General features: G+C 50.3%; 3 protein-coding genes across 3 annotated transcripts; 2 read left to right on the top strand and 1 right to left on the bottom strand.

Moving 5' to 3' along the window:
* Window positions 1–7361: 7361 nt before the first annotated feature.
* LOC128727192 (arrestin homolog) lies at window positions 7362–10617 on the top strand. Its single transcript, XM_053821072.1, has 4 exons — window positions 7362–7751; window positions 8032–8583; window positions 8652–8985; window positions 9062–10617. The coding sequence occupies exons 1-4, from the start codon at window positions 7587–7589 to the stop codon at window positions 9205–9207; spliced, it is 1197 nt and encodes a 398-aa protein (XP_053677047.1). The 5' UTR covers window positions 7362–7586; the 3' UTR covers window positions 9208–10617.
* Window positions 10618–18678: 8061 nt separating this feature from the next.
* LOC128724825 (uncharacterized) lies at window positions 18679–19167 on the bottom strand. Its single transcript, XM_053818547.1, has 2 exons — window positions 19095–19167; window positions 18679–18965 (listed from the first exon to the last, which is right to left on the bottom strand). The coding sequence occupies exons 1-2, from the start codon at window positions 19165–19167 to the stop codon at window positions 18679–18681; spliced, it is 360 nt and encodes a 119-aa protein (XP_053674522.1).
* A 1515-nt stretch (window positions 19168–20682) lies between these two features.
* LOC128724824 (uncharacterized) lies at window positions 20683–21915 on the top strand. The gene is made up of 3 exons (XM_053818546.1): window positions 20683–21311; window positions 21373–21496; window positions 21835–21915. The coding sequence occupies exons 1-3, from the start codon at window positions 20683–20685 to the stop codon at window positions 21913–21915; spliced, it is 834 nt and encodes a 277-aa protein (XP_053674521.1).
* Window positions 21916–24473: the final 2558 nt, after the last annotated feature.

Genomic DNA, 24473 nt, shown 5'->3' with positions numbered 1-24473 from the left:
TGATTTGAGGGATTTCGGTTCCCGGTCGCCCTCTATTCCACGGCCTCCAGCGATAAGGCCCCTCGCACACACACACAAACGCACACACAACCCGGCACCCAAGCCCTTTGATAGCACTCCTTCACTGGTAGCGCAAGACGGTTAAAGTCCACGGGCCACTCCGATCGGTGACGCTCGCGGTCACCATCACCCGGCCATCGGTGATGCGGAAAAATCCGGTGAAAAGTGAACGCACCAAACGGAAAAGTGGGCTTTATTTTCCTGCCCGAATGGGTGAGGGCAAAAAAACCAAAAAAAAAACCAGCACACACACGGAGAACCGGAAACACAATCTCGCGACCCAGCGCCCTATCCGTCGTCGCGGAACTGCCAACGGGAAATGTCCGCGGCCCTAGCGACGCGCCAGCCACAACCACGCGCCAGCAGTCGGGCGCGGTGGAAAAAGATTGCATTATTTATTAAACAACCACCGAAAACCGGGGGCAGGAAGAACTGCGGCCCGCGTCGTTGGTTGGGCTTTGCGGGTGGACGGGTGGCGCAGATGGGTGGGTTGGTGGGTGGTGACGGAAGTGGGTGATGATGCTGATGATGATGTCGCTGGTGTTGGTGGTGATGGTGGTGCTGGTGGGCAAAACAATTCCATCGCGCGAACCGAACCGACGAACCTCGAAGAAGGGAGGCACGTAATCAAGTCGCGTTTTTTTTTTCGTTGCTTCTCTCGTCGACCAAAGGGTGGGTGGGTGGTGGTGGGAGGTCGCGCGATATCAAGACGATTCGCGCCTTCGTCGTCGTCGTAGTCGGAGGACGACGGCGTTGTGTGTGCGATAGTGCAACGTCACGGGGAGCGAAAACACGGCGCGCGAATAAGCGCCGAACGCGCGCGAGCATTACGCTAGTCAAAACAACACCATCATCGTCATCAGCGAGCAAAGGCATCATCGGGACGAGTCAGTATTCGTTGCCAGCCAGGATGAGAGCTAGAAAGTGCGTAGATTTCGCGCCTTTCGTATCCTTTTGCGTGGGAGCGAGTGAGCTAACAGCTGCGTGCTGTCTCCTTTTCGCGCCACCCAAGTGGGGTTTACTCTCGCGAGAGAGCGAGAAAGAGCGAGACAATTTTTCCGAGGAAAAATGCCCGAGGAAAAATGGCCGGATGCTGGAGGAGGGCGCAGGCGAAGATCGTCCTGTCGGGTCGGGAAAATTCTCGCGCGAGCAAAAAGTTTTCACGCTTCTTCGGCGTTTCCTTCTCGCTTGGGTTTCCACGGCTTGGGAATTTAAACTTTTCGCTCTATCGCTCTCGCTCTTTTACTCAAACTCTTTTTCTCTCGCTCTCTCTCTCTATCATAATCACTCATCCTTTTTCTTAAAAAAGGACGAAAAGGCCTTTTTGAATGAGAGGAAGTGCGTCAGGTAAGTGATCGAGTGCAGAAAAAGCTTGCTTAATGAAAGCGTTGTTTTTTCACAGGAATTTAAATTTGCCTTTCTCATCACACTACTGTGGAGGGGACAAACAGACGCGTTATAGTAAATTCATGATATATTTGCTAATATTGTTTGTGAAACACATACGTATAATTTAAGTCATATAATGATCACATTGTAGACACCGCAAAATATAAGGAAAATGAATGTGAATGATCATTTGTAGGATTTATTATTTATTCCATTATGGTGTTTATTTTACTTCATTTCATCATGTGCACAATTTCCACCCCATTTGATGGTAAAAAAAAATGCATCAATTATTACAATCAACCCCTTAACACTACCAAAGAACTGTAACACTCACTCGCTTCAGCTTAGCACGGTAGTTTTGACCAACCCAAAGGCTCTGTAACAGGTTCTGTAACCCACAACGAATGCGCCCATCCAAACCGCCTTCGTACCAAAGGATGCAAGGGATTCTCTCGCGAACGCTGCACTACTAACTTGCGTGCCCGAGATGCACCTCACAACGACTTCACGCGCGTAGAAAAACTAAATCTCGCGCGTGTCTGGCGTACCGGAGACGTACCAGAACGCGAACGCGCTCGTGTTCCATGTGTGTCCGGTTGTTTTATTCCCTTTTTTTTTTTTGCTGCCGCACCGCAACTCCAGCTTCCCCACGCACCCCCCGCTTTTAGTTGCACTTTCCCTGCACCGGTTGCATCTGCATCCGACCACCGCGTGCGGAACACCCCGTTGCGGCAATGTGTTTATGAATAGAAAATAGGCAAAACGCATCTCTCGTACGATCGCGGCAGAAAGAAGTATGGTCTGAACCATGCCACCACCGAAAAGCAACGCGTTTGAAGAGAACGAAAAAAAAACACACACATGCCTGGTAGAAGAAAGAGCGAAATCTAACGGGCCACAGCCAGAACCGGCGTTGCAAATAGTGCAAAATGCGAGCGGCGAAGGATGCACATGCACCGGCGGTGGCACAGACACGATCGAGGATGCATCCCCGACGGGGGGTTGGGGCCCTACGAAACCTGCAAATCGCTGTTGAAGCCGCGAAACAAAATAAACGATTCACGGTGAATAAACACGGAAAAAAATACGGCTCATCTTCTAAAACAGGGCGTAAAGGTGGGAGGGCGTGCAAAACTGCCAAGGGAGGGCTGGTCGAATAAAATGCACAAATTTACGCTCAAACCTTAAGCCTCGATACCCTCCTGCCGGAGTAGCTAAATGATTATCGGTTGGTTGGGAAAGCGTGAAAAACTGGCCGCACATTTTCCAGCCAAGGTCCGTCTAAATGAAATTCATTTTTCTGTACGATCGTACGGATGATTCGCACTCGGAAAAAAGGCCCGTACCCGGAATAGTTTACCCAGATCTCGTGTGATTTACGCCAAGCTGTTTTCCCAGCCCGAGCTCAGCCTGGTTCCGATCGGTTATTTATCAACGCGGGGCAAATAGTTTTCCACCAGATCCACCCGACCGATAAATTATGCGATTGTTTATTTTTGTTCACGGATTTTTTTTTTGCCTCTTCATCCCTTTTTCTCTTTGACTCTCTCTCTCTCGTTTGTGCCAATTATTTGCACACCAACCATGGTGGTACGGTGGAAAACGATCCGCTCGGGAGCTTAGAAACGCGCAACTCGATCGGTCATTTCTTTTACGGACTTCGAGAACGGTTTTTTTTCTATTCTCTTCGTTTTCGCAGCCCCCTTTCGGATGCTAGAAAGATGGCACGCCGGTTTTTCTCGGGCACACGGTTTCCGTGTACTATTTTTAGCGTAAATGTTGCTTTTAAAAACGTGCTGTCGTAGAAGAATAGCGCGTCGGGCTGGTGTTTTTGCGCGCTTTGGGTCCATTTGAAGCTGCTCTGGATGGGACGAGAAGCTGCAGAATGTAGGTCAGTGTACGAGGAGTGTAAAACGAAGGACCGAAGAGTAATATAATTTGACCACCGCGAAGCAAACGCGGATGCTAATGATGAAGAACGCAAGCAAACTGCTAGAAAGTTACGCTCACGATACCCTGATTTATCATTAACTAGCAATATCGTAAGCATTTTACATAAATTAACAATCCATCAACCGTACCTACGCGAAACAAATTCCCTTATCAATCGCGTGCTCTTTCTTACATGTACCCTTTCGGAAGTCTTTTCCACACGAAAACAACCTCCCCATGGGGTGGCTCGTTGTTTCGCCACCTCTTTCACGTTCAGGCCATTTTCCATTCGCGTGCTTTGCCGCGTCCTCTTCACGAGGAAGCGTCCAACGCGCGAAAAGCGACCAAAGCACGTGCCACGAACGAACTGCGCAATATCCCAGTTCCCTGCGAGATGGCATCCCTTACTGAGAGTTAACTCCTTTCGTCGAGGAGAGCCTCACACACAACCAGAGAACTCCCAGCCAGCTCTCCCAGCTCTCCAGTCGCAAATCTATCGGGGCCGGTTTTCGCTCATCCAGCATCCATGGCGTCATTCCCTTCGCGACCATTCGCATCCCTGCCACACCCGGTGTTGCCCCTTAGACGCAGCATTGCGAGCAGCATAATTTTTCCCGCATTTTCCAACGCGGCGTCACGGGCGCTGCAACGCTCCGGTGCACTCCCGGGCCAGAATATCTTAACCCTCCCCCCCGTAAGTCTTAACTCTCCCCCCGTAGGGTTTGGGGGTTTTCCTGGCACGGCTGGCAGGCGGGTAGGTATTATTAGAAAATTAGGTTTTGTGCCCAAAGGCGGCCATAAATAAAAAGCGATTTCGCAACGCGACGCACCGTGGCGTGGCGTGGCGTTTAAATATGGCATCCAGCATCCAGAACCGACGCCCGCCCTCGGGACTCGTACAAGCGGTCGCGGCTTGGGAAAGGTCGGCAGTGGAAAAGTGTCACGGTGAATGTGTCTCGAGCAGTTCCTCGTGCTCGAGCAGGAGGTCTGCCGCGGGTCTGTAAGGGGGCATTATTTTTGGCGAAAAATGGCGAAAAAAAGGATCAACAAAACCGCATGCGATGAACGCGACAAGGCGTGATTAGAACCGCGGCGTAAAGGTGAGGTGTGTGCGTGTGTGTGTGTTTGTGAAGCCGTGTGAAGGAAAACTCTAAGCCCAAAAGAAGCACACGGTTGTGTTGTGAAAGTTAGAAAACTGAAAAACGTAATGGCTGCACCACCGAGTGGTGAAGGAACACGAACACTTTGGTTGTTGAAATGAGAGAGAAAAGTGAAGCAAAAAAAAACAGGAAACCCAAAGGACGCGGGATTCGTGTGAATTTACGGCGAAGAATGCTAATCTGAATGTGTTCATTGTGTAAAGAAGTTTGCAAAAACTAGTCCGATACGTGGTGCTTACCATGGTTAGTGCTTGTTTTTTTTATTATTACTTTACGCTCAGTAGGCCTTTAAACTCTATTGCAATACAAATCTAAAACATCGCAGTAGGCCGAGGCGAGGCCGAGGCGCGATGAAGAAGGAAAAGCTTGCTCGATTTGTGGTGTTTAGATTTGGTATAGACTTTTTTTTAACTACTTTGCTGTTGGATGCTTTGCTTTTTTGAAGGATGATATTATGGAATTAGATCATACAAACAACTAGCTCTAGTGAGTTGTACGATAAAACACGCCGTTGCCACCGAGGGTGGGGAGTCACACTGCACACGCACGCACGCAATTGCACTACACCGGAACCACCGCCACAAGGACTTGCAAGGACGCACACGCACTAGGGTCAGTGCTGAGGCACGCTGCAAGCTCAAGGCAATCGGACCCAACCACCACGAACGCCTTCCAGACGTCCACTGGCCGGACCGGACCGTGGAGACACCGGCGCAAGGCCATCGCAAGACCCTGGTGGGCGGTTTGGGTGGTGTAAGACATCGGAATCCACCCCACCCAGCGCGGAAATTGCGTCTTGCGAGGGTGGTGAGTTTGATTCTAGCTGCCCCGGGCCGGAATCGCACAACGGGGTGGCAACGTTGCCAAACCGAACGCATATACGCATTTACGATTGATCTGTCCGAGATGTCCGAGATTCCATCGGCCACAACGCGTTCGTTAGAATGAGACAGCGTGAGTGGGTGGAAAACCGCACCAACGAGGGTTCGATGGCCGGGGCAGGACATCGTAAGAAATGCATCTCGAGAGAGTGAGCCACATTAAAGGGGCCTCGAAATACGCATAATCCTGCACGGACACATATTCACCACGGCACCTCCCCCGGTTGCATGCCATTGGTGACGTTTGTGGTGTGGGAAAGTGGCAGAAAAAAAAAGAAATGGTCACCCTCTCTGTAATGCCGGACAACGGGCATGTGGGCTGTATGCATTTGTGCAGCGCGTTATCGATTTTCCGGCACCATCGGGGAGGGTTTTCCGGGTAGTTTGAGCCGTTTGCAAGCGAGTGGGCGAAAAGAACGGCCAGATTTTGCGGGCGAAAAGATGATTTCTTTTACATACTCTCGAGGACGTTGTTTAAGAGCGCAGTTTTGCGTTGGCTCATCGCGTGTTGATGATTCCGAATGCGCAAGTATTGTATAGCGATTTAGTGCTTTTGTTGTGTGGGATAAATTGACAAAGTTTTAAGAAATGAAGAATTATTTTTTTTATTTACTATGCTTTCATTTTCTTCATATACTTTTATGAAGGGGTTTCAGACGTTGCATTGGGTTAATTTAACCACCTGCAAAGGCCTGGCAGCATTATAATTGTTGCTTGTTTAAATCTCACACAACTCAAAGCAAAAAACAAACGCTTACACTAGACACCGAATGCGGCTAATCCCAATCATTGGATTAAGCATTCGCAATCCGTCTCGTTTGCTGCTCGATTGCGAGTTCCTCCGCTTAATCGCACGCCCCGTCTAGCCGAGCTGTACTTGTCCAGAATCGTATGCCAAATGTGCCGAACAATGGGCCTTAAAATTTCGCCAAATTTATCCACCCCACCAGGGAGATGGGTCAATTCAGTGACTCCCTTCTATAGCACCGGCACCGTTCAACCTTGACATTCGCGCGCGCGTTACGAGTGGCCAAGTGGATGTGCTTATTTGTGATCCTCAGTTGTTGTTCGAGTTATTCGTGGCTTCGACCTATTGGTACGTAACACAAACGAATATTGGCTCCCGAGCGAAAAGAAGCCCTAGAATGGCGCACTATACCAGAGCAACCAAAGGCGGGAAACTGTTGCTCAATCCGTTCGTCATCGGTACCATGTGATTATGCAAACTGGAACCCCGAAATTTGGTTCTTGCGTAAAGCACAAAACCATCCGGAGAAAGAGTCTACGCAAAGGTACTGACATACCAAGCGCCAGATCGTGCCGTAGCAGATCATATTAACAGAAAAGATTCGATCAACCATCTAATAACTTATGACGTGCACGCTTGTACACGCTTACGGAAGGCGTGCCAGGCAAACGTGACTCACATGGTACCCGTGACGTCACATCCTTCCAAGGAACGCTTCAGCACGCAACCCCTAAACGCTTCAGGACAACACATCAAACAGGATTACCGAGAGGGGTTTTCTTTTCTCGCTCTCTCGCTCTCTCTCTCGCACACTCAGTAGAACAAGCTGACCGTTGCATCGTAATGCCGTCGTTCTGCGTGTGCACCCAAGGGCGGCCGTGGTGTTGTGGTTGCGTATAATGCCACACCAAAGGCAGGAAGGAAGGAAGCGCACATTAGGCATCGGGAGGGAAATCCTCAACAACAGTGAGCCCTTCCTCCCGCACGCTAAAACGAACGGGACGGACCGCACCGAGGGTACGGACGTACCGAGCTAATTCAGTTAATGGCGAGCGTTTCGATCGATTCCACACACCGGGAAACCTTTTCGGTGTCGGGTGGGCCCGCGAACACGGAAGGTATAAAACTGTCCTCCGCGCGACCGTTCGATCACACTTCTGGTTGTTGTTTCAAACCACAAACCCAAAAGCAGAGCCGAGCACTTTTTTCGTCGCGAGTGAGGAAAATCAAAAGCCAAACGGGAGTAAAATAAAAAACCGACATATTCCGTCACGACCAAAAACCTTTGTGAGCAGTGTCATTTGTCTGAGTGTTTGAGCTTCGAGTCGTACCGACACCGCGAACAGATTTCGAGCGTTATCTAAGCCGATCGAGTTTGCTTGTGATCACCGTCCGTTGTAACTTCGTCCAGTGATGGTTGTCGCAGTGAAAGTTTTCAAAAAATCCGCACCGAATGGCAAGCTGACCGTCTATCTCGGCAAGCGAGACTTCATCGACCACACGGACTACTGTGATCCGATCGATGGCGTCATCGTGCTGGATGAGGAGTACCTGCGAGGCCGCAAGGTCTTCGGGCAGGTTCGTTGAGAGCTATCTTCAAGCGAGTCCCGTGATTCTATTTTCCCACCCAAATGGTTCATTCTTGTGGTTCTATGACAATCAACAACCTACTAGGTTGTGATGAAGAGCGAGAAAATTATTGAATACTTCCTGTAAATGTCCAAATGTTTGTTAACGTGCTTAGAAAGGCCTTCCGGTGACTTGTGATAGAAACGTTATTAAATCGCGAATTCTTTCCCCCATGTATTGGTGATTTGTGCAAATGATTCTGACGCCTTCCAATTCGTTTTCGTTGCAGCTCATCACCACCTACCGCTACGGTCGCGAAGAGGATGAGGTGATGGGTGTGAAGTTCTCCAAGGAGATGGTCCTGACGAAGGAGCAGATCTATCCGATGGAGAACGCCAACATGGAGATGACACCGATGCAGGAGCGTCTGGTCAAGAAGCTGGGCAAGAACGCTTTCCCGTTCACCTTCCATTTCCCGACCATGGCGCCAAGCTCGGTTACGCTGCAGGCCGGTGAAGACGATCAGGGCAAACCGCTCGGTGTGGAGTACGCGATCAAGGCGCACGTTGGCGAGGATGAGAGCGACAAGGGCCACAAGCGCAGTGCCGTCATGCTGCTGATCAAGAAGCTGCAGTACGCTCCGGCGTCCCGTGGCCGTCGTCTGCCCTCATCGCTCGTCAGCAAGGGTTTCACCTTCTCGCAGGGCAAGATCAACCTCGAGGTGACGCTCGATCGTGAGATCTACTACCACGGTGAGAAGATCGCCGCTAACATCGTCGTCACGAACAACTCCCGCAAGACCGTCAAGAGCATCAAGTGCTTCGTTGTGCAGCATTGTGAGGTGAGTTGACGCTGGTGTTGCCTCTTTGATCTAGCTCTCTAGCACAAGTGCCCGACTCTTCCTTGCAGGTCACGATGGTCAACGCCCAATTCAGCAAACACATTGCCTCGCTGGAGACTCGTGAAGGCTGCCCGATCACGCCTGGGGCCAGCTTCACGAAGTCCTTCTTCCTTGTGCCGCTCGCGTCAAGCAACAAGGACCGACGGGGCATCGCACTGGACGGCCATCTGAAGGAGGATGACGTGAACCTCGCCTCATCCACGATCATCGGTGAGGGCAAGTGTCCTACGGATGCGATGGGTATCGTCATCTCGTACTCGCTGCGTGTGAAGCTGAACTGCGGCACGCTCGGTGGTGAGCTGCAGACGGATGTGCCCTTCAAGCTGATGAACCCGGCACCTGGTAAGAGGCCTGATGTACCCCTACCCCATGATAGAACGATCTTCTGCTAACACTCTGGTGCTTCCCCACAAAACAGGAACCGTCGAGCGGGAGCGTGTGAATGCGCTGAAGAAGATGAAGTCGATAGAGCGTCATCGTTACGAGAACTCGCACTACGCCGACGATGACGACAACATCGTGTTCGAGGACTTTGCGCGCCTGCGAATGAACGAGCCAGAGTAAAGCCCGTGAACTTCCGAGCCTAATGTCCACCTTTAGCTGCACCCCGCCAAATGCCTCACAACACGCCACGCCACGCCAACCGTCTAGCCACGCGTTCCAGCCCCAAACGTTCCCAGGAGAGCGCGCATAGGTACGCTTGACCCCGTAGGGAGCTGTCTATGGCTAGCTAAGGGACTCCGCCCTGCCCAGCAGCATGTTTACCTGAAACCGCGTAACAACACCCTTGTGATAGCGCTATGATGCAATTTAAATTAAAAAATAGCACCAAAGAAAAAACGGATAAAAGAGAGGGCGAACGCTAAGTGCTCCCCTAAGATTAGCGATACATTAGATAAAGAACGTAAAAAGGACGAAAACGAGGCGACAAAGTAGCTTCGAACAAAAAAAAAAAGAACAGCAGAGTAACTGAGTGATTATAAGAAGATTAAAAATTTGATTCATCGATTAATTCGTTGTCACACGGACACGGCTCGCGGTCCCGGTAGCGAAACATCCACGCGTGGGGCAAACGACTGCGCAGTCACGAACGACGCCCCAGGATCCCGGAGGATAACGGCCGAGCCTCAGGCGCAACCGGGAACGTGCCCCGCCGGCAAAGGGCACAATTAATCGATCAATCGAAGAGCAACTAAAGGCCGCTAAGAGGCCAAATACGAATACAAGCCAACAAACCAAATAAGCAACACACCCCAAGCGAACACCAGAAGTGAACGAAATCGAAACTAATCTAGTGCAGCTCGATTCGGGGCGCGCGTTTTTCCCACCCCACCCACCGGGAGTAGGGTGGGAAAAACGACCCCACTCGAATCGCTGGCGACAGCAGCCTTAGACAGTAAGACGTTTTATTTTCTTTTTCTGTGAGAACGACGAGCGACGAAGGACACCAGGCCAGGAGCATGTTGATTCGCGTGCGAACACTTATTGAGGAAGAAAAAACAATGCCTGATTTCGCGAACGAACGTAAAAGATCAAAAAATTAAGAACTACTCTCACACATTCAAACGGAGGTAACGAACGGAACGGAACGGGCGATGTTGCGGACGAAATCCTGACCGAATCCTGGCCGCCATTCGCCGACCATTCCGCTTGTCGTGCTCCTTACTGCGAGTCAATTATTGTTTTCATTGGTTGATTAAGCTTGATATGATTTGCAAAAGCGGTTCGGTGAACCATTTCTTCAAGCATACGAAGGACACAGGAACGACCATGGACGACAAATAAACGGCAACAAGACAATAGGCATTTCGGATCGACCGACGAGGAACTCATTCCAACGCAGCTGGCGCGTGCCCTCGCGCACCGCAGCGACTACGCGATCGATAATTATGTTTTCTAATCTAATTTGGCAATTGTTACTATATAATTGGAGATAAAATGCAGAGCAGCAAAAAAAAATGCGATCCAGCATGATTCTATTTTTGTTTCGTTTTTCTTTTCTTCATTGGTGCCTTCTAACGTGCGGACGCAGGAGAAAGAAAGGATATCGCAGGGCAAGCGCTTCTGGCTTTATGTAAAAAAAAACGCTGAACGCACCGGTAATTGCTCATATTAATTGTTACCCCTCGGAACGGCTACCGAAAGAAGGCAGCACTTTTTTTCGACCCTTCAGAACGGTGACTCGAGTGTACATAGAGGGTTGAGAAAGTAAGTTAACGGCACATGCCTGAAAGCACTGTGTAATGTAAATGAGAAAAAAAACTAACGACCGAAGGGAGAATGTAATATCGTAAACTTCATCCACCAAAAGTATATCCACTATTTTCCACCTAGTGTTGATAATATGGCTCAAAACATTTAAGAGAATTTTTGAACCAAAAAAGTAAAGAATTGATTATGATAACAGATGCGTGAAAGATTTTATTTTGAATCGTAGAAATTAATCAGCACTGATCTCGAGTAAAATTAACACAGGTATAGGTAAAGAACAATTAATAGCTCAAATCACAAAATACATAAAGCGGAAAGCACACTACACACTTTTGTAAAATGTAAACTCAAACAAGTAGACTAATAGGTAATTCAAAAGAAGAAATAGCTAAGTTTCTTTCAGTTTTATCAAACTGAAGAAAAGGTAAGCTTTAAAGTGTAAATAACAGATTTAAAGTATGAATCTGATGTAAATAACACAGGAGAGAGTGCGGAGAATCAAGCAAACAAAAACACACAGCCTGCTACGATAGGTTTAAATACACCCCACAAAACGATCACCAGCACGCCACTAACAAAACGAGTTCCGGTGAAGAACTTTTCTTACCTGTACTCTGTTCACTGCTCGCGCCCCGTCTGGCAGCCCTTTAACTGGGGAGAAAAACGCGCAATAGTTCCTCGAGGACGCATGCAAGCCAGCCGGACGCTGACCTCGACCTCGACCCGGCTCCTGATTGATCTGCCCGAGACTGACCACTTTCACTTCGCACACTTTTAAATCGCTCGCACTCACACCACACACCGGAGGCGCACTAATACACACTCGTCCGAGTGCGTTCCGGTTCACTTCCGCTCGGTCGAAGGACGAACACGAACGGCACGTGCGGCTCGACGATGTCCGGTGGCCGAAAGGTCCGGTCTGTCCAGCAAAACCCCCGTCACTTCAAGAAAACCGGAAGCCTCGAATCACCTCGCAAGCAAACCCAAAAACCACGTGTTGCAGCTGACGCGACCACAGTGACGTGAATCCTTGCGTACGAGCGATCTCGTCCTTGCGGGCTTGTGCTGACTTGAGTAAACCTCGTACGAGACTGGGACGTGCATTCCTTCGGCGGGTTCGGTTCGCCGGTGTCGTGGAAAGCGACCGAGACGCGGAGGGCGCCTGATGGCGGGCTGGGTGGGATTTAAATTTTTCCAAACCCCGACTTTCACCGAAACCGTTCGCGTGCACCAACCCGGGAGTCCCTTTAAAATACGTCCTCGGCACGGACGCACGCACGCACCCGAGGATACCTCGCGTGCGTGAGTGTGTGTGTGTGTGTGTGCCAACGAGAGGGAAAGAGACCTGCCTCCTTAAGGACCCAAACTACCCAACAGCACCCGTGACTTGGGTTGGGTTGGGTGAGTCGCGGGAAAATCCTTTTAAAATTTAAAAGTCCCACTTGCGCCAAACAAGGGTAGTGGCTTATGTACGCCCGTACACACACACACACACACACACGAGCTGGCAAACCAGAGGCGGGACGGACGTGGGTTTTCCTAACGGTTCGCGCTACCAAAGAGTCCCAGCAAGGATCCTCAGGCACACGGGCGAAGGGTGCCAGCAGGACGAAAAGGACGCGCAACCCTTTTTCCATTTACACCGTGCCGTGCGTGAAGCGGGAAAGAACGACGAATAGGAGAGAAAAAAAACCCAACACCACCCAAGGAAACGGCCACTCTACCCTGTCCCATCGGAAAAAGGGTTTTCCCCGGTTGAGGTGTAGGGCCGTTGTACTAAAACCGAACCGGCGCACCCGAAGAAAGGCTCCGGTTTCGCTCGAAACGTCTTCGGCAAGCGCTAAGAAACCCTCTCCAGCAGCTCCGTGGTATCCTTGCACGGGCAAAGGTCCTTGCGCGTGTGCTAAAATCCTGCGCTAGCTCCGCCTTTTTCTTTGGTGGCGTGTTTCCTCCACACCACTAGGGGATGCCGGGGAGGTGTGGATTTTTCTTCGGATTTCCGAAGTTTTTCCTGCCGCTCGGTGTCTCGCGAGGAGCGCGCGCGCTTTCTTTTTACCATCTCGTCGACGTCACGCGGGCAAGGACGAAGCAAAGCCTCCCTAGATTGGGAAGCCTTTTTAATGTGTATCGCCATCTCGCGCGTGTGCGCGCACCAGCGTGCTCGCAGCTCTCTCGCTCTCTCTCTCGCTCTATCGGTCTTACGCTGCGTTTCTTAAGGCTCCTGGTGTCACGCAAGAAAGAGACGTGATGTTGTAATATCGCGCGCGCGAATTTTTCCTCCCCGTCGCGTGGTGCCCGCGCGCGCTTGCGTTTGCGTGCGTAGCATCCAATCGCGGCATTTTATTTTACGCCCCGGGCGTAATGCCGAGGGAAGATGGGAAAGAGAACGTCAACGAAAAAAAAAAATAAATAGACCCTATATCCTCAGCAGGCTCTGTCTGTGCCTTGAGCTAGGGAAGAAAATGAAGGCAACTGAAGTCGCGAGTTGCGTACAAGATCTGTGGTTAATTCTCGCTTTTTGCGTTGAACGTGATGTGCAACTTGGTTTTTCATTTATTCGGAGCAATATGCAAAGGATAAAAAAATCCTAATGTCCAAAACGATCTAGAAGGAAAATCACCGCAGCTGGGATTTTCCAAAAAAATGCGCGCGCGCTCGTATGTTTTTTTTCTGCCTCCCAAAAAGGAAAACCACAGCCCGAAACGGTGCGCCTTCGTGCTTATGTATTAGCGAGGGGAGGTCCACGCGGGCGTGGGTGGCGGGGCTTTCTTATTTTCGTGCGCGCACTTTTCCAAACCAACCGTACATAACGCGGAGCGAAAGGATAAGAAAATGCCCACCCAGCGCGCCCGCTCCGGCGGCTTCGGTGCCGTAAATTTCTTCGAAATTTTTCGGCTCAATTTTTCGGCTTCTTCGAGACGGCGCGCTCGTGCCTTCCCGGTCGCACACGAAGGAAAACCCACCCGCGTACCGAACCCGGGAAAAAGGGGTACAATCAGGGCTTTTTTGCGGAGGAAGCTGTCGCCTTTTTAACGCACGAGCGCGCGAAAAGTTCACGTACACGGCCCAGCCAGCGTGGATGCTGCGAACACTCGGGGCCACGCTGCCACTGCTACCGGTCCGATTTGGCCGTTGGCCGTTTTTTGGCTCACCCCAGTGTGTACGTGTGTGTGTGTGTTTGTGTGTGCACGTGTGCGTTTCCTTGTGATTCCAACGGATTTTCTGGGTTTATTTATGCACAGATTTTAACCGTCATCGGACGTGTGCTGCGGCTAAATCGGAAGGCCTTTCGACTTTTTCTTTTGCAAAGCAACATCCTTAAAGCAGGTAATTCAAAGACCCGTGAAGGTCCTGAACGGTTTCCCCACTAACGGTCACTAACGACTCTCATGGTGACTCCTCAGGAACTCGCGAGATGGGTTGTTCACGTTGGAAAACGGCCAAATTCAAGGTGGTGTCCTGCCACACACGGAACGAAGAGTAAGTGCACCAACATACACCATCCTGCCATTTGTTTCTTTCTCACATTCCCGCTTTTTACATTCCCGCCTTTCGAACGCTGTGGATTAATTTTTCCTGTACGCTTTTCATTGCCTTACGTGAATCCGGTTTCTTGCGGTCAACCCTTTTCCCGGGTGGTAGCAGCCGGGCTTGGCTAGCCGAAGGCGACAACCAACCGCCATCAGCCGAACAGCTGCTGGTACGGATCGGTCAGCTGAAGCTGGACCGTACCGGTTGCAGCAGTGACCGCAACGAACGACCGAACGGCTTCAGCCCGAGCGGATTGCTCGGGACGCTGTTCCAGGCGGTCATCCTTTAGTCGCTTCGCGTTGACCGCTCGATGCGGACGCTCCTGCGTGCGTCATGTGGAAGTTTGAACAGAAAAGGTCTACGTATCCTGTGGTGAGCGAATCATCACACTCACCGGAAGGAATCATTTGCTCTAGCTAGTTGTACCATTTATCTTCATAGCCGTAACTCGTTGTCGTTCGTCTCACCGTGAACTCGTTAGTGTTGTGGCATAATGTGGCAGCAAAAAAAGGGGAATCTGCAGCACGAATTCGCGTAGAAGTACGCTAAACTTTACTCGATTAGCGTTAGTGTTAGACAGGCAGTTTAAGGGCATTACATTTACCAGAAAAAAAACTGATCATTATCTATAGTCGTGCAGCTGTGTGTTTAAACTATACTGACGTCAAACATACGACCCCACTATTCCAGTGGCTGTAACGTCGTCCTTAGCAAGCTATACCCGTTTAATGCAGGGCAGAATAGTTTCATTCATGTTGTCCAAAAACCTTGAGTTACGTCATTTTACTTCCCCCCGTTGTGCCACCGCGTGGAGCCCCCAAGGCTTTGACGATCGAGGCTGATCGTGCGTTGGTTTGGTGTAAGGCCGATTGCCTACCTTCCAGGCGCGTTGGGTCGTTCCACGCCGAGGCGCACGGCGGGAGAACAGAAGCAGCGGCCAAATGTTCCTTCTCGAATGCGTAACGTACGTAATAATAGTAGTCGTAAGAAAGCAACCATAAATGGTGCCGATCCGATGATCAGTTGTATTTAGGAATGCTAGTGATCGAACGATCGATTGTGCAATATGCTTCTAGTAGTCGCTTACTTATTCGTGTGCTTAGTTTGTGTGAATGAAAATAAATATGAATATATTGCAGCTATGATCGAGCCCGGTTGGAGTCGAACAAGACAGAAGACATCGAGAGCGATCGTGGGGAAGAGTATGGGAATCATATTGCATAAATCTAATCTAAAACATAAACAATATCTTACACGTTTATCGTACCTATTGCAGCATGTACGAGCTAGATTATCAGGCACGATCAAAACGGATTATTAACTATTTTACGAATATACCAAATGTACTTCATTGATTGTATAAATATTTCAAAACAAATAAAGTAAGATCACACATCGAGTCCCTGAGAAAAGTGGGTGAATTTTCAATTTTATTAAACATGTTTTCCGGCGTTCGTGCTAATTTTCTGACATTCACGTCCTGTTTTACATACGTTGCAAAGCAAACGTTTTTCCTCGTTCAAATGTATCTTTCATTCCCAGGTGAACGCAATAGAATCGCTTTGTCGATCGCTAGCGTGACGTTCTTTATTCTTCCGAACGTTATACCGTTCCTTTCCCGTCACAAGAACAACTCCTGTGAACCGATTCTCCAACCGAAACCGGTGTAGATTTGCGCAATCACTGCACTAAGCAAATAATAATCTTTCCTCCCATAAATTCCGCACGAATCGCTCCTAGCGTTGACTCATTAAACTCGTCCTTTCCCTTCTCCGGTTCTACCACCGTACGAAATGCGTATGACCATCGTACGGACCTCGAATTCCAGCACGTTCCGAAGGGACCGAATGCATGTGAACGGAATGACATCGACATGAGTTCTTTCCCCGGGTCCGACTCAACGTTGTTCCGCTAATCCTTGCCCTAGCACCGCTGCCCGTATGCAAAGGACACTCGCAACCCTTTCCTCTGCGAGGGGAACAAATCAAGGGAAGAATAAAAAAGCATCGCACCATCCCAGCTTGCGCTACCTGTTGATGCGAAAAAGGGGTTGCCCGACCGATTGGTCGCCCATCCGGACGGTGTTATCCTTTTGTGTCTGGTCATCCGCGATGATGCGCCTGAGGAAAACCTCTCAGGGCGGAAAAAAAGGGAGACGGCCCTCGTCCTAACGACTAGCCAGCCCCGGGACCGGTCAAACCGGTTCCGATCCTGCTCGACCAGCGTGCGTCGGATTGCTGTCCAGAGAAATGTTCACACACTAACCCGCATTCCGGCGACGCCGGGCTGACCCGTATCGGAATGGTACCGGGACGCGACCGGGAAAACTCGCACCCTGGGGCCGAATGGCAGGGATGGTGCGCGAGTCAGTGAGTGATTGGCGAATCCATGAGGGTTTTATCTCAATGTATCATCTCCCAGTTCCGCCAGACCGTTCGGTGACCCTTTGATGGTGAGAAAATGTTTCACGAGTTCCGGTGGGAACTAAACCGGTTTGGACAGCAGCTAGGCGGGTGTCAGGTTGTGCGAACGAGGTTTCAGGAAGCGAAGGGTAGTATGATCTGCATGGAGGAATGATGATTTTTTTTTCTTCTGTGGTAGATCTGGGCTGATCGTTTGGGGCAAAATTCTATTCCATGTATATGTGTTCTATGCGGCATAATACCTAATGTTCTGTATAATATCCTGATACTAAATGCACGATGATACTTAAAAATATTCAAATTTCTAATATCAATCGACCGATATTTGAGTATTTGATAATCTACAAGCAATATTTGAGTAATAAATCAATAATCAACTAAATATTTTCGAATTCTCAATAGACTCCCAACATAAAGAAATATGTTCCAGTCTTCTAAATTGTATAGCAAATCCTAGAACTAACTCTAACAAAATCGACTTCTATCTTCAAATCTCTCCTGCGGCATTTTATCTGATCATTCGCACCAAAGCATATCGCTCTTGATAATCAAATCAAAACAAATGTTCCGTCCTTTCTTCCCCCGGTCTGGCCGTCTCTGGCCCCTGTCCCGGTGACGATCTAATCCTTTGCTCTATTCAGGACCTCACACACAGAGGCCGGGCTCGCGAGGGCTCGTAAATTTCGGCAAGCCCCTTTTCCTCCGGCACAACGGAGCGGAAATTCGTTGATGACCTTTCCAGTTTCGGGCCACCAATTTCCTCGACCGTTCGTCGGGCGCATCTAAAGACGGCTTCGCTAACCCCTTCTGGTCCGAACTGGGACGGTCGAATGAAACTGGCCCAACGAAGGGTGCGCCCAACCGGCAGAAGAGGGCATCCGTTGTCCAAACCGGTCTTCTGGGTGTCGCGGGAAATGGTGCCGAAAAAAATCGGCTGGGGTGGAAAACTGGACTGGCTACTTTTCGACCACACACGGGACAGCTCGGATTGTCTCGGGCCCGGAGATGGGCGCTTGATGTGTATGGAGTTCTTATTTTACGATGATATTTTTTTTTAAGTTTCATCATTGCTCCTGTCTCTGCCGACCGATCATTAAAGGTGTCCCTTTTCCGAGATGACCGAGCCGTGGCGGATGCGGAGAATTCGATCGTGGGAAACGGCGCAGTTTGGCCGTTTCACGGAACGGGTTATTGCTCATTTGCATACTGCATGCGGGAAGTCGCACGAATGCTGGTCCGGCAGCGATTTCGGGGCGATTTGGATTTTTATTGCACAGCTGTGCATCACGGAGCCATTCAAGGAAACGGTCGGTTGAGGTCTAATCTGATGACGGTTTCAATTTCCAACCGAATCAAGCGTGCAATCGGCATTCATTCATTTGTGCTTCAGTGAACCTATGGATCTTAATCAAAAACTCTTCCGTTTCGAACGCATACATGAGTTGATCAAATTAAGCAGTTAATTTGAACAGTTTGGCTAGCGATGGGATGAAATTAACTTTAGACATTTATTTCCATAGTTGTATGAATGCGCCACTCAAATGACATGTCAAACGCGTTTGCATTTTCTCCTCTCCGGAACCAAACAATCTTTATTCGTACCGATTACCGGACGTTTGTGGGGTACACTTTGATCGAATTACCTCGGTTTTGCAATGAAATTAGTGAAATTACCCATTTCGCTGCTCGTCATTATGCTCATCAATCCATCCGGCGTGCGCATCGTAGTAACCATCGGTGCAAAAGAAGCACAAAATCACCGGCCTACTCAGCCGACCCAGCGTGTGCGCGCGTGCGTGTGTACCGGCGGATGCACTTTTCCTTCCACACTCTCCCCATTTGCTCGCGTCCGCCCCCAACGCGACTCCTCTCACCGGGCGTACGCTTTCCCTACAAAGTGCCGCACGCCCCACTTAAAGTTGGCGTTTTTGTCCGTTTTTATGTAAGTGTGAACCGGCCCGCTTGTCCCCCGGACCGGCGTCTTCCGTTGGCTTCCGGCAGCCTCTGTTGCTTTTCCTTCAGACCACCACCGCGGTGGCGCCTCCCTTTGCACCGGTCGATCGTCGATGAAACCGGCGGCCATATGTGTCCGTACGCGCCCCGTACGATCGTCCTCACGGGGGTTCCTTTCGGTGCCGCTGGATGGTTTGCCCCAAGCTACCACGCGGGGTAAAGATTGCCCAACAATTCGATGGTGATGGTTGGTGGGAAAGATTTATTAACCTTTTGGCGATCATCGCCGGAAAGACGGCCAAGCGGACGCTTCCGGGGACGGCTAATGCTTACCTTTGCGCCCGATCGTCGGTTGTATTAGCAGCAGACAAACCAACGCTAGCAGCAGATGGTACGATCGCGTCATGGCTGAACAGAAGTTGACAAGGCACGTAGCATAGGACCACGGCTCCACCCTGGTTGACAATCAATCACAGACGGAAGCCACGCGACGGAGTGATCGATTTATTTATAGATACAACTCTGGCACGTGTCTTGGGCTGTACGTTTGGCACGTGACTATTAGTCGTTTTTTTTTCTCCTCTCCATTGCACTGCGGTTGCATGTTTATTTTCACCCATTTCTGTTACGTTTGCTTCCCTTTCGTTATCTACCGTCTTTCGGGTTGGTTGCTTGATTTACTTTGCCCACAGGGAGCCGCAAAATTGGTGCATTTTCGCTTCACCATGATCTTCGATCAGTGGATTGAGATTTCCCTCACCGATCGATTCAGACAACAGTAACGGCGTCGAATTGTGTGCCGTTACCTCACCGGCGTCCGTGGCGTTTGCGATCGTCTATTTCGGGACCGGAAGTTCGATCGAACGTTAAATCGTAACCAAAAATTAAGCAGAGAAGGGGTGATCAAGTAAGAAAACAGCGGCAACCAACTAATGAAAGTAAAACCGCACCTGATTGGGTTTGGAGAAAAGGCAAGAAAAGCATCCGCTCCAACCGCACCAGAAGAAAAAGAAGCAGCAACACAAGCAAACCGCAACCTCAACGGACGTACGGAGCACGTGGGAAAAAAAAATCGACCGAAAAACGGATGCACACGAAAGCGCGCCACCAGCGCGGTGGTGGTGATTATTTTGATGGCGATTTTTCCCCCATTTGTGTTGGAAAATCCGGCAAGCGGCACGGTACGGAACGGAATCAGCTGGAAAGGTGCCAACAAGCGGTCGTTTTCCGTTTCATTTTGCCAAGGGGCCAACGAGCGGTAAAACAAAACCCACCAGCACCATTCGATGCCATTTTTACGGATTACGGCGAACCGGGCAAGGCTAATGGTGGAACCAGAGCCGTAATGAAGCGAACGTACTTCCGCGTGATGCTCTAACATGGCGCTCGTGCCGGGCTGTTGCTGCGGGAGCACGCGACTCAGCGATGTGCTGGATTCCAGAAATGTTTTGATGATTTTTTCCCAATTTTCCGAACGCATCCAGCCACGTGCAGAATGCTTCCCGCTTCAAAACGGATGGAGCTTTAGGCATTTGGTTGATATTTTCTTCAACAAACGGATAAAACAACAGCTCCGTTAGAGTGTGATGCAATCACAGCGCCAGTTGGCGATGATTATTCGTCACATTAACCGCATGCAAAGCAACAACCGCCTGCACCGTGACACAATCCGTGCCAGATTTGTTCCACTTTTTTCCGGCTCATTGGACGAGAGCAAAACCCCTCGAAAGAAAAAAAACTCCCCGGGAGCACGTCGGTCGGAACGGGTGCGAATCCAGCTTACCGATCACGTCTTACACTAGCGGACGTCGTATAAAAATCATTTGCATACTCACTACCACGATCAGTATGGGTCGTGTTGGGTGTGCAAGCGCGGGAATAGATTGTGATACGATTGCATGAAGGATAAACCACTTCAAGGATGCCGACGGTGCGTTACGCTTTCGTCCTCGTGGCGGTGATCGTGATCCTTTGGGAATGTCCGAGAGCTTCCGGTGCCGTTGGGAGCTTCCTGCGTGACGTTGAACTGATTGCACCCTCACCTCAAGCCGAACTAAACACCGTGTACTATTATCCGAGCTACGTGAAAGGTGAAGATCCTGTGGAGGAGTACAACAGGAGACGACTCCACGTGGATACGGCCGCTTACATGGAACCAGAAGCCGAACGGACAACGCCGTTACGTCACCCAAACGCGGCCGAAGATTGTTGCCTCAAACGGAAGCGGAAGTACAGGGCTCAGGTGCGTCAGCCAAAAATGCGCATGATTGATGCACACTCGGATCACGAGTTCAACTACCAGAAGGTGCGCAAGGATGCTGGTGGACCACGGTACGTGCGAGATGACGTGGAGGTGTTCGACATCGAGCGGGAATCGAACAGGATTAAGCAACGGAAACCGATCAGACGCAGGACACGATCAGCCGACAGTCCGAGACGCTATGAGGAGTCTGATCCGCAGGTGTTCGCGTACGAACGCACAGATGGGGATGCGAATGATCCTGCCACCGTTCGACAGGACAATGTTCCGCAGAGCAATCAGTACTTTCAGTAAGTAACGTGTGAGGGGGAATTATGAGATCTCGAGGACTAATTAGAACGCCATCTGAAGAGATACGTTTCAGCTGCAAAAGTCACCCCTGGAGCTGGAGTTTGGCCATCTGTTTGAGTCGAATGATGGTTGGGAGGAACGATACGAGCGCCAGGATCACCAGAATCATAGGCATCAAGGCAAAGTAAAGCTACCGATTTGTTAGAAGTCGTAGTTGTTGTACTGACAATTAACAAGAGCCTTTTGTGGTGATCTTCGGGATTGTTGTTGTTAATTCTGAGTTGCTAATTAACTAACAATCAGCTAACATCACGTCTATCTCCTTTCGCACCGTAGATTCTTAGAGATGTTCGGTGATGGTTCGTACACGGCCGGGTTAAGACGAGGCAACGATCGACACTACCTAGAGCAGCTCGAGCGCGATTTGCACGGTGATGGGGTGTTTCAGAAAAAAGTAACCCGAACACACTTCCACATCCCTGCTATTCCTTTGCTAATCTACAACACTGCTTCTCACGGCAGGTAAAGTGGGCCGACAAAAAGGGTGGCTTCGGCGAGCATTACTGGGACCTGAACCACATCCAACCGAACGGCGCCTGGTGAGACCCCAAACGTCTACGTCGCTGTTTGCGCCCAAGTTAGCGAGATTAAGCGAATTAAGGTCAACGGGGCCAACCCGAAATGCACCCCCATTAGCCACCACTGCACAAAGCACACTACAAATGTCAAGATCAAATGTCTCGCGATCCGGTCCATCTGGCGGACAGGCCGCGATTTGGCCGCCGGCGTCTGCACCTTTACGTTGCCATTTTCCAAGCTATCCGAACAGCCGGTTCGAGTCCAGAAGAATAGAAACAACCCTTCTCATCCTCGGCCCCGGGCGCCGTGAGGTCTGAGCCAAGGGATACACAGTTCACGGTGCGAATGATTTATTCCGGCAAATAAATACTGAAAACCCCCCGGTACGGTTGACGTTCGTGGGATGCGAAGGCTGGGACGCCTCGAGACTGGGCTAATCTGGCAGGAGAGCCCGCGGATCCTAAGAGTCCCTGCGCTTTTGGGCAGCAAAATTATGCCAGGTTTGTTATTTATCGCGCTCGATGTCGTTCGAATGAGGTCGGGTTAGTCAAGCCTCAAGTCATGCGCAAACCTTTGAGGGTGTTTTTAAGCAAACTAGCCGTCACGATTCACCCTGCATGATGCAGCGATGCACGTCCGTCCAGTGTCGTTCGAATGCCTTTGGTAGCGTGAATTGGGGCAACTATACACCCCATAGCGGCCGAAATATATGTAATAATTTTACGTAAGCGAACGATTTGGAGTACAGTTTTTGTTCTTATTTTCCCCCGCGCGCTCGGGCACATACATTATGTTACACGCATTGTTAGTCGCGGTGGGCAAAACAAATAAGAGTTCGACCGTCGAGCGAACCGTCGAAAAGCCACCGGCGTAACGTGACACGCGAAATCGAAAGAAACAACGTTTTGGTTATATTTTGCGATCCATTTCGCGCCGCAGCCACGGCGCGTTGTTATTTCACTGCCCGCGAGGAGGCGCTCATTTTTTAGGCGCGCACTTTATCATTGCGTCATCGTCCTGCGAAACGTTACCGCGTGGTTCGACGCTAGCGCACGGCCCAAATGAAAACGAAAAGAATCGACCTCTCGAAGGGGGAGGGGGGGGGGGAGAAAAAAGAAATTCCCACCCCAACCGAACCGGAGCGCCAGGGCTCCCTTTTCGGGCACCGAGAACCGGTTCGGTGGGCTGTGAAAAAGGGTTCGAAAATGAAACGAAAAAACAACGCAGCCTCTCAACACGCACGCTCTCACTCGTTCAATGTGCGTCCAGTTGCAGTCAGAACCCGTCCTAGGATCGAGTCAAGCGCTACAAAACCACCACAGGTTCGAGATCATGGTTTCATTGGGTCGCTCAGTGCGCGTAACCATGGCAACGCACCAGAGCAGTCTGCAGCAGCAGTTGACAGCACGTTCACGCGACCCAAAGGGTACCTCCTTGCGGTTCCAGTTCATCTTTCGCCGGTGGCCGCCGCTTTCGAAAGGCCCGTTCTAGATTTCCGCCCTTGCTCGAGCACACGATAAGACAATACCCAGACGGCAGGAAAAACGGTGGCCCCTTATGGTGTGTGGGAAATGCATGCCAACCCCCGGGTGAGGGCGCGTCCGTTGGCCAATGCGAACCATTTCTGGGGCGTGAGCAATCGAGATCGCGCGTAATTAGCTCCCGCCACGCGCGTGTTGCGGTCGTCGATCGTGTCTGTGTGTCGTCGGTTCCATTTTGTGGGCGCCCTGTGCCTCTAATTACTTGGTTGCGATTGCGCGATGGTTCGTAAAACAAAACGCAGAGCCTGCATGCATGCATGCATGGGATCGCACTTTGGAGGCTGCGTTGGCTGTTGGCTGGGTCGGTTTGGCTTTGAACGTGCGAGAGGCAACCTAAAACCATCGGTCGGAGGGTTGCGATTTTGGATCGATTGGAGTATGAGCTGGGGAAAATTCACTGCATTACTTCACAGCGCCATGGGCTTCTGAGCGGGTAATAACGCTTCTTGGATGATTTATGTCAATTAGATCTTGGGAGCAGTTATTCAAAATGCAGGTATATAATGTTTTTGCAATGCAACGTCACGGCAAACAAAAAGGGGAATTTCCATTTCAATACGCCATTATACGACGAGATTTATCGAGCGGTTAAAAAACAAACACTTATTCTAATACATCAATCACTTTCCCCCAAATCCACTCGCGCATCAATCATGCTCGTTTCAAACACCAACGATCGGTGATTGTTTCTCTTTTGCCATAAATCTCCCGCTTGCAATAGCCACCCCCGCGGGAGCAATAGCCACCCCAAACAGCCCCAGTTAAACGTCATCGGGCAACATTAACCCGTAACGAGAGCACATGAGTGTGCACACTCTCCCCACAAAACGGCCAAACGCAGCTAATAACGATCGTTTCAAGCAAAAATCAATAACCGATGCCACTCGAGATGGCCCAATCCACAGAGCATAGAGCCACCACCGGGGCCATTTGTGGGTCACCTGGTGAAGGTGCAATGGAGCAGGGGGGGGGGGGGGGGTTGTTCGCGAAAAAAAATCCGGGTCGACTCGATCGGATCGGTGTAACAACATAATTAGCGCT

This window comes from Anopheles nili, chromosome 3, assembly GCF_943737925.1.
Source record: "Anopheles nili chromosome 3, idAnoNiliSN_F5_01, whole genome shotgun sequence".
NCBI lineage: Eukaryota > Metazoa > Arthropoda > Insecta > Diptera > Culicidae > Anopheles > Anopheles nili.
Note: the sequence above shows the minus strand (reverse complement) of the source record. Positions and strands in the feature narration are given on the sequence as shown.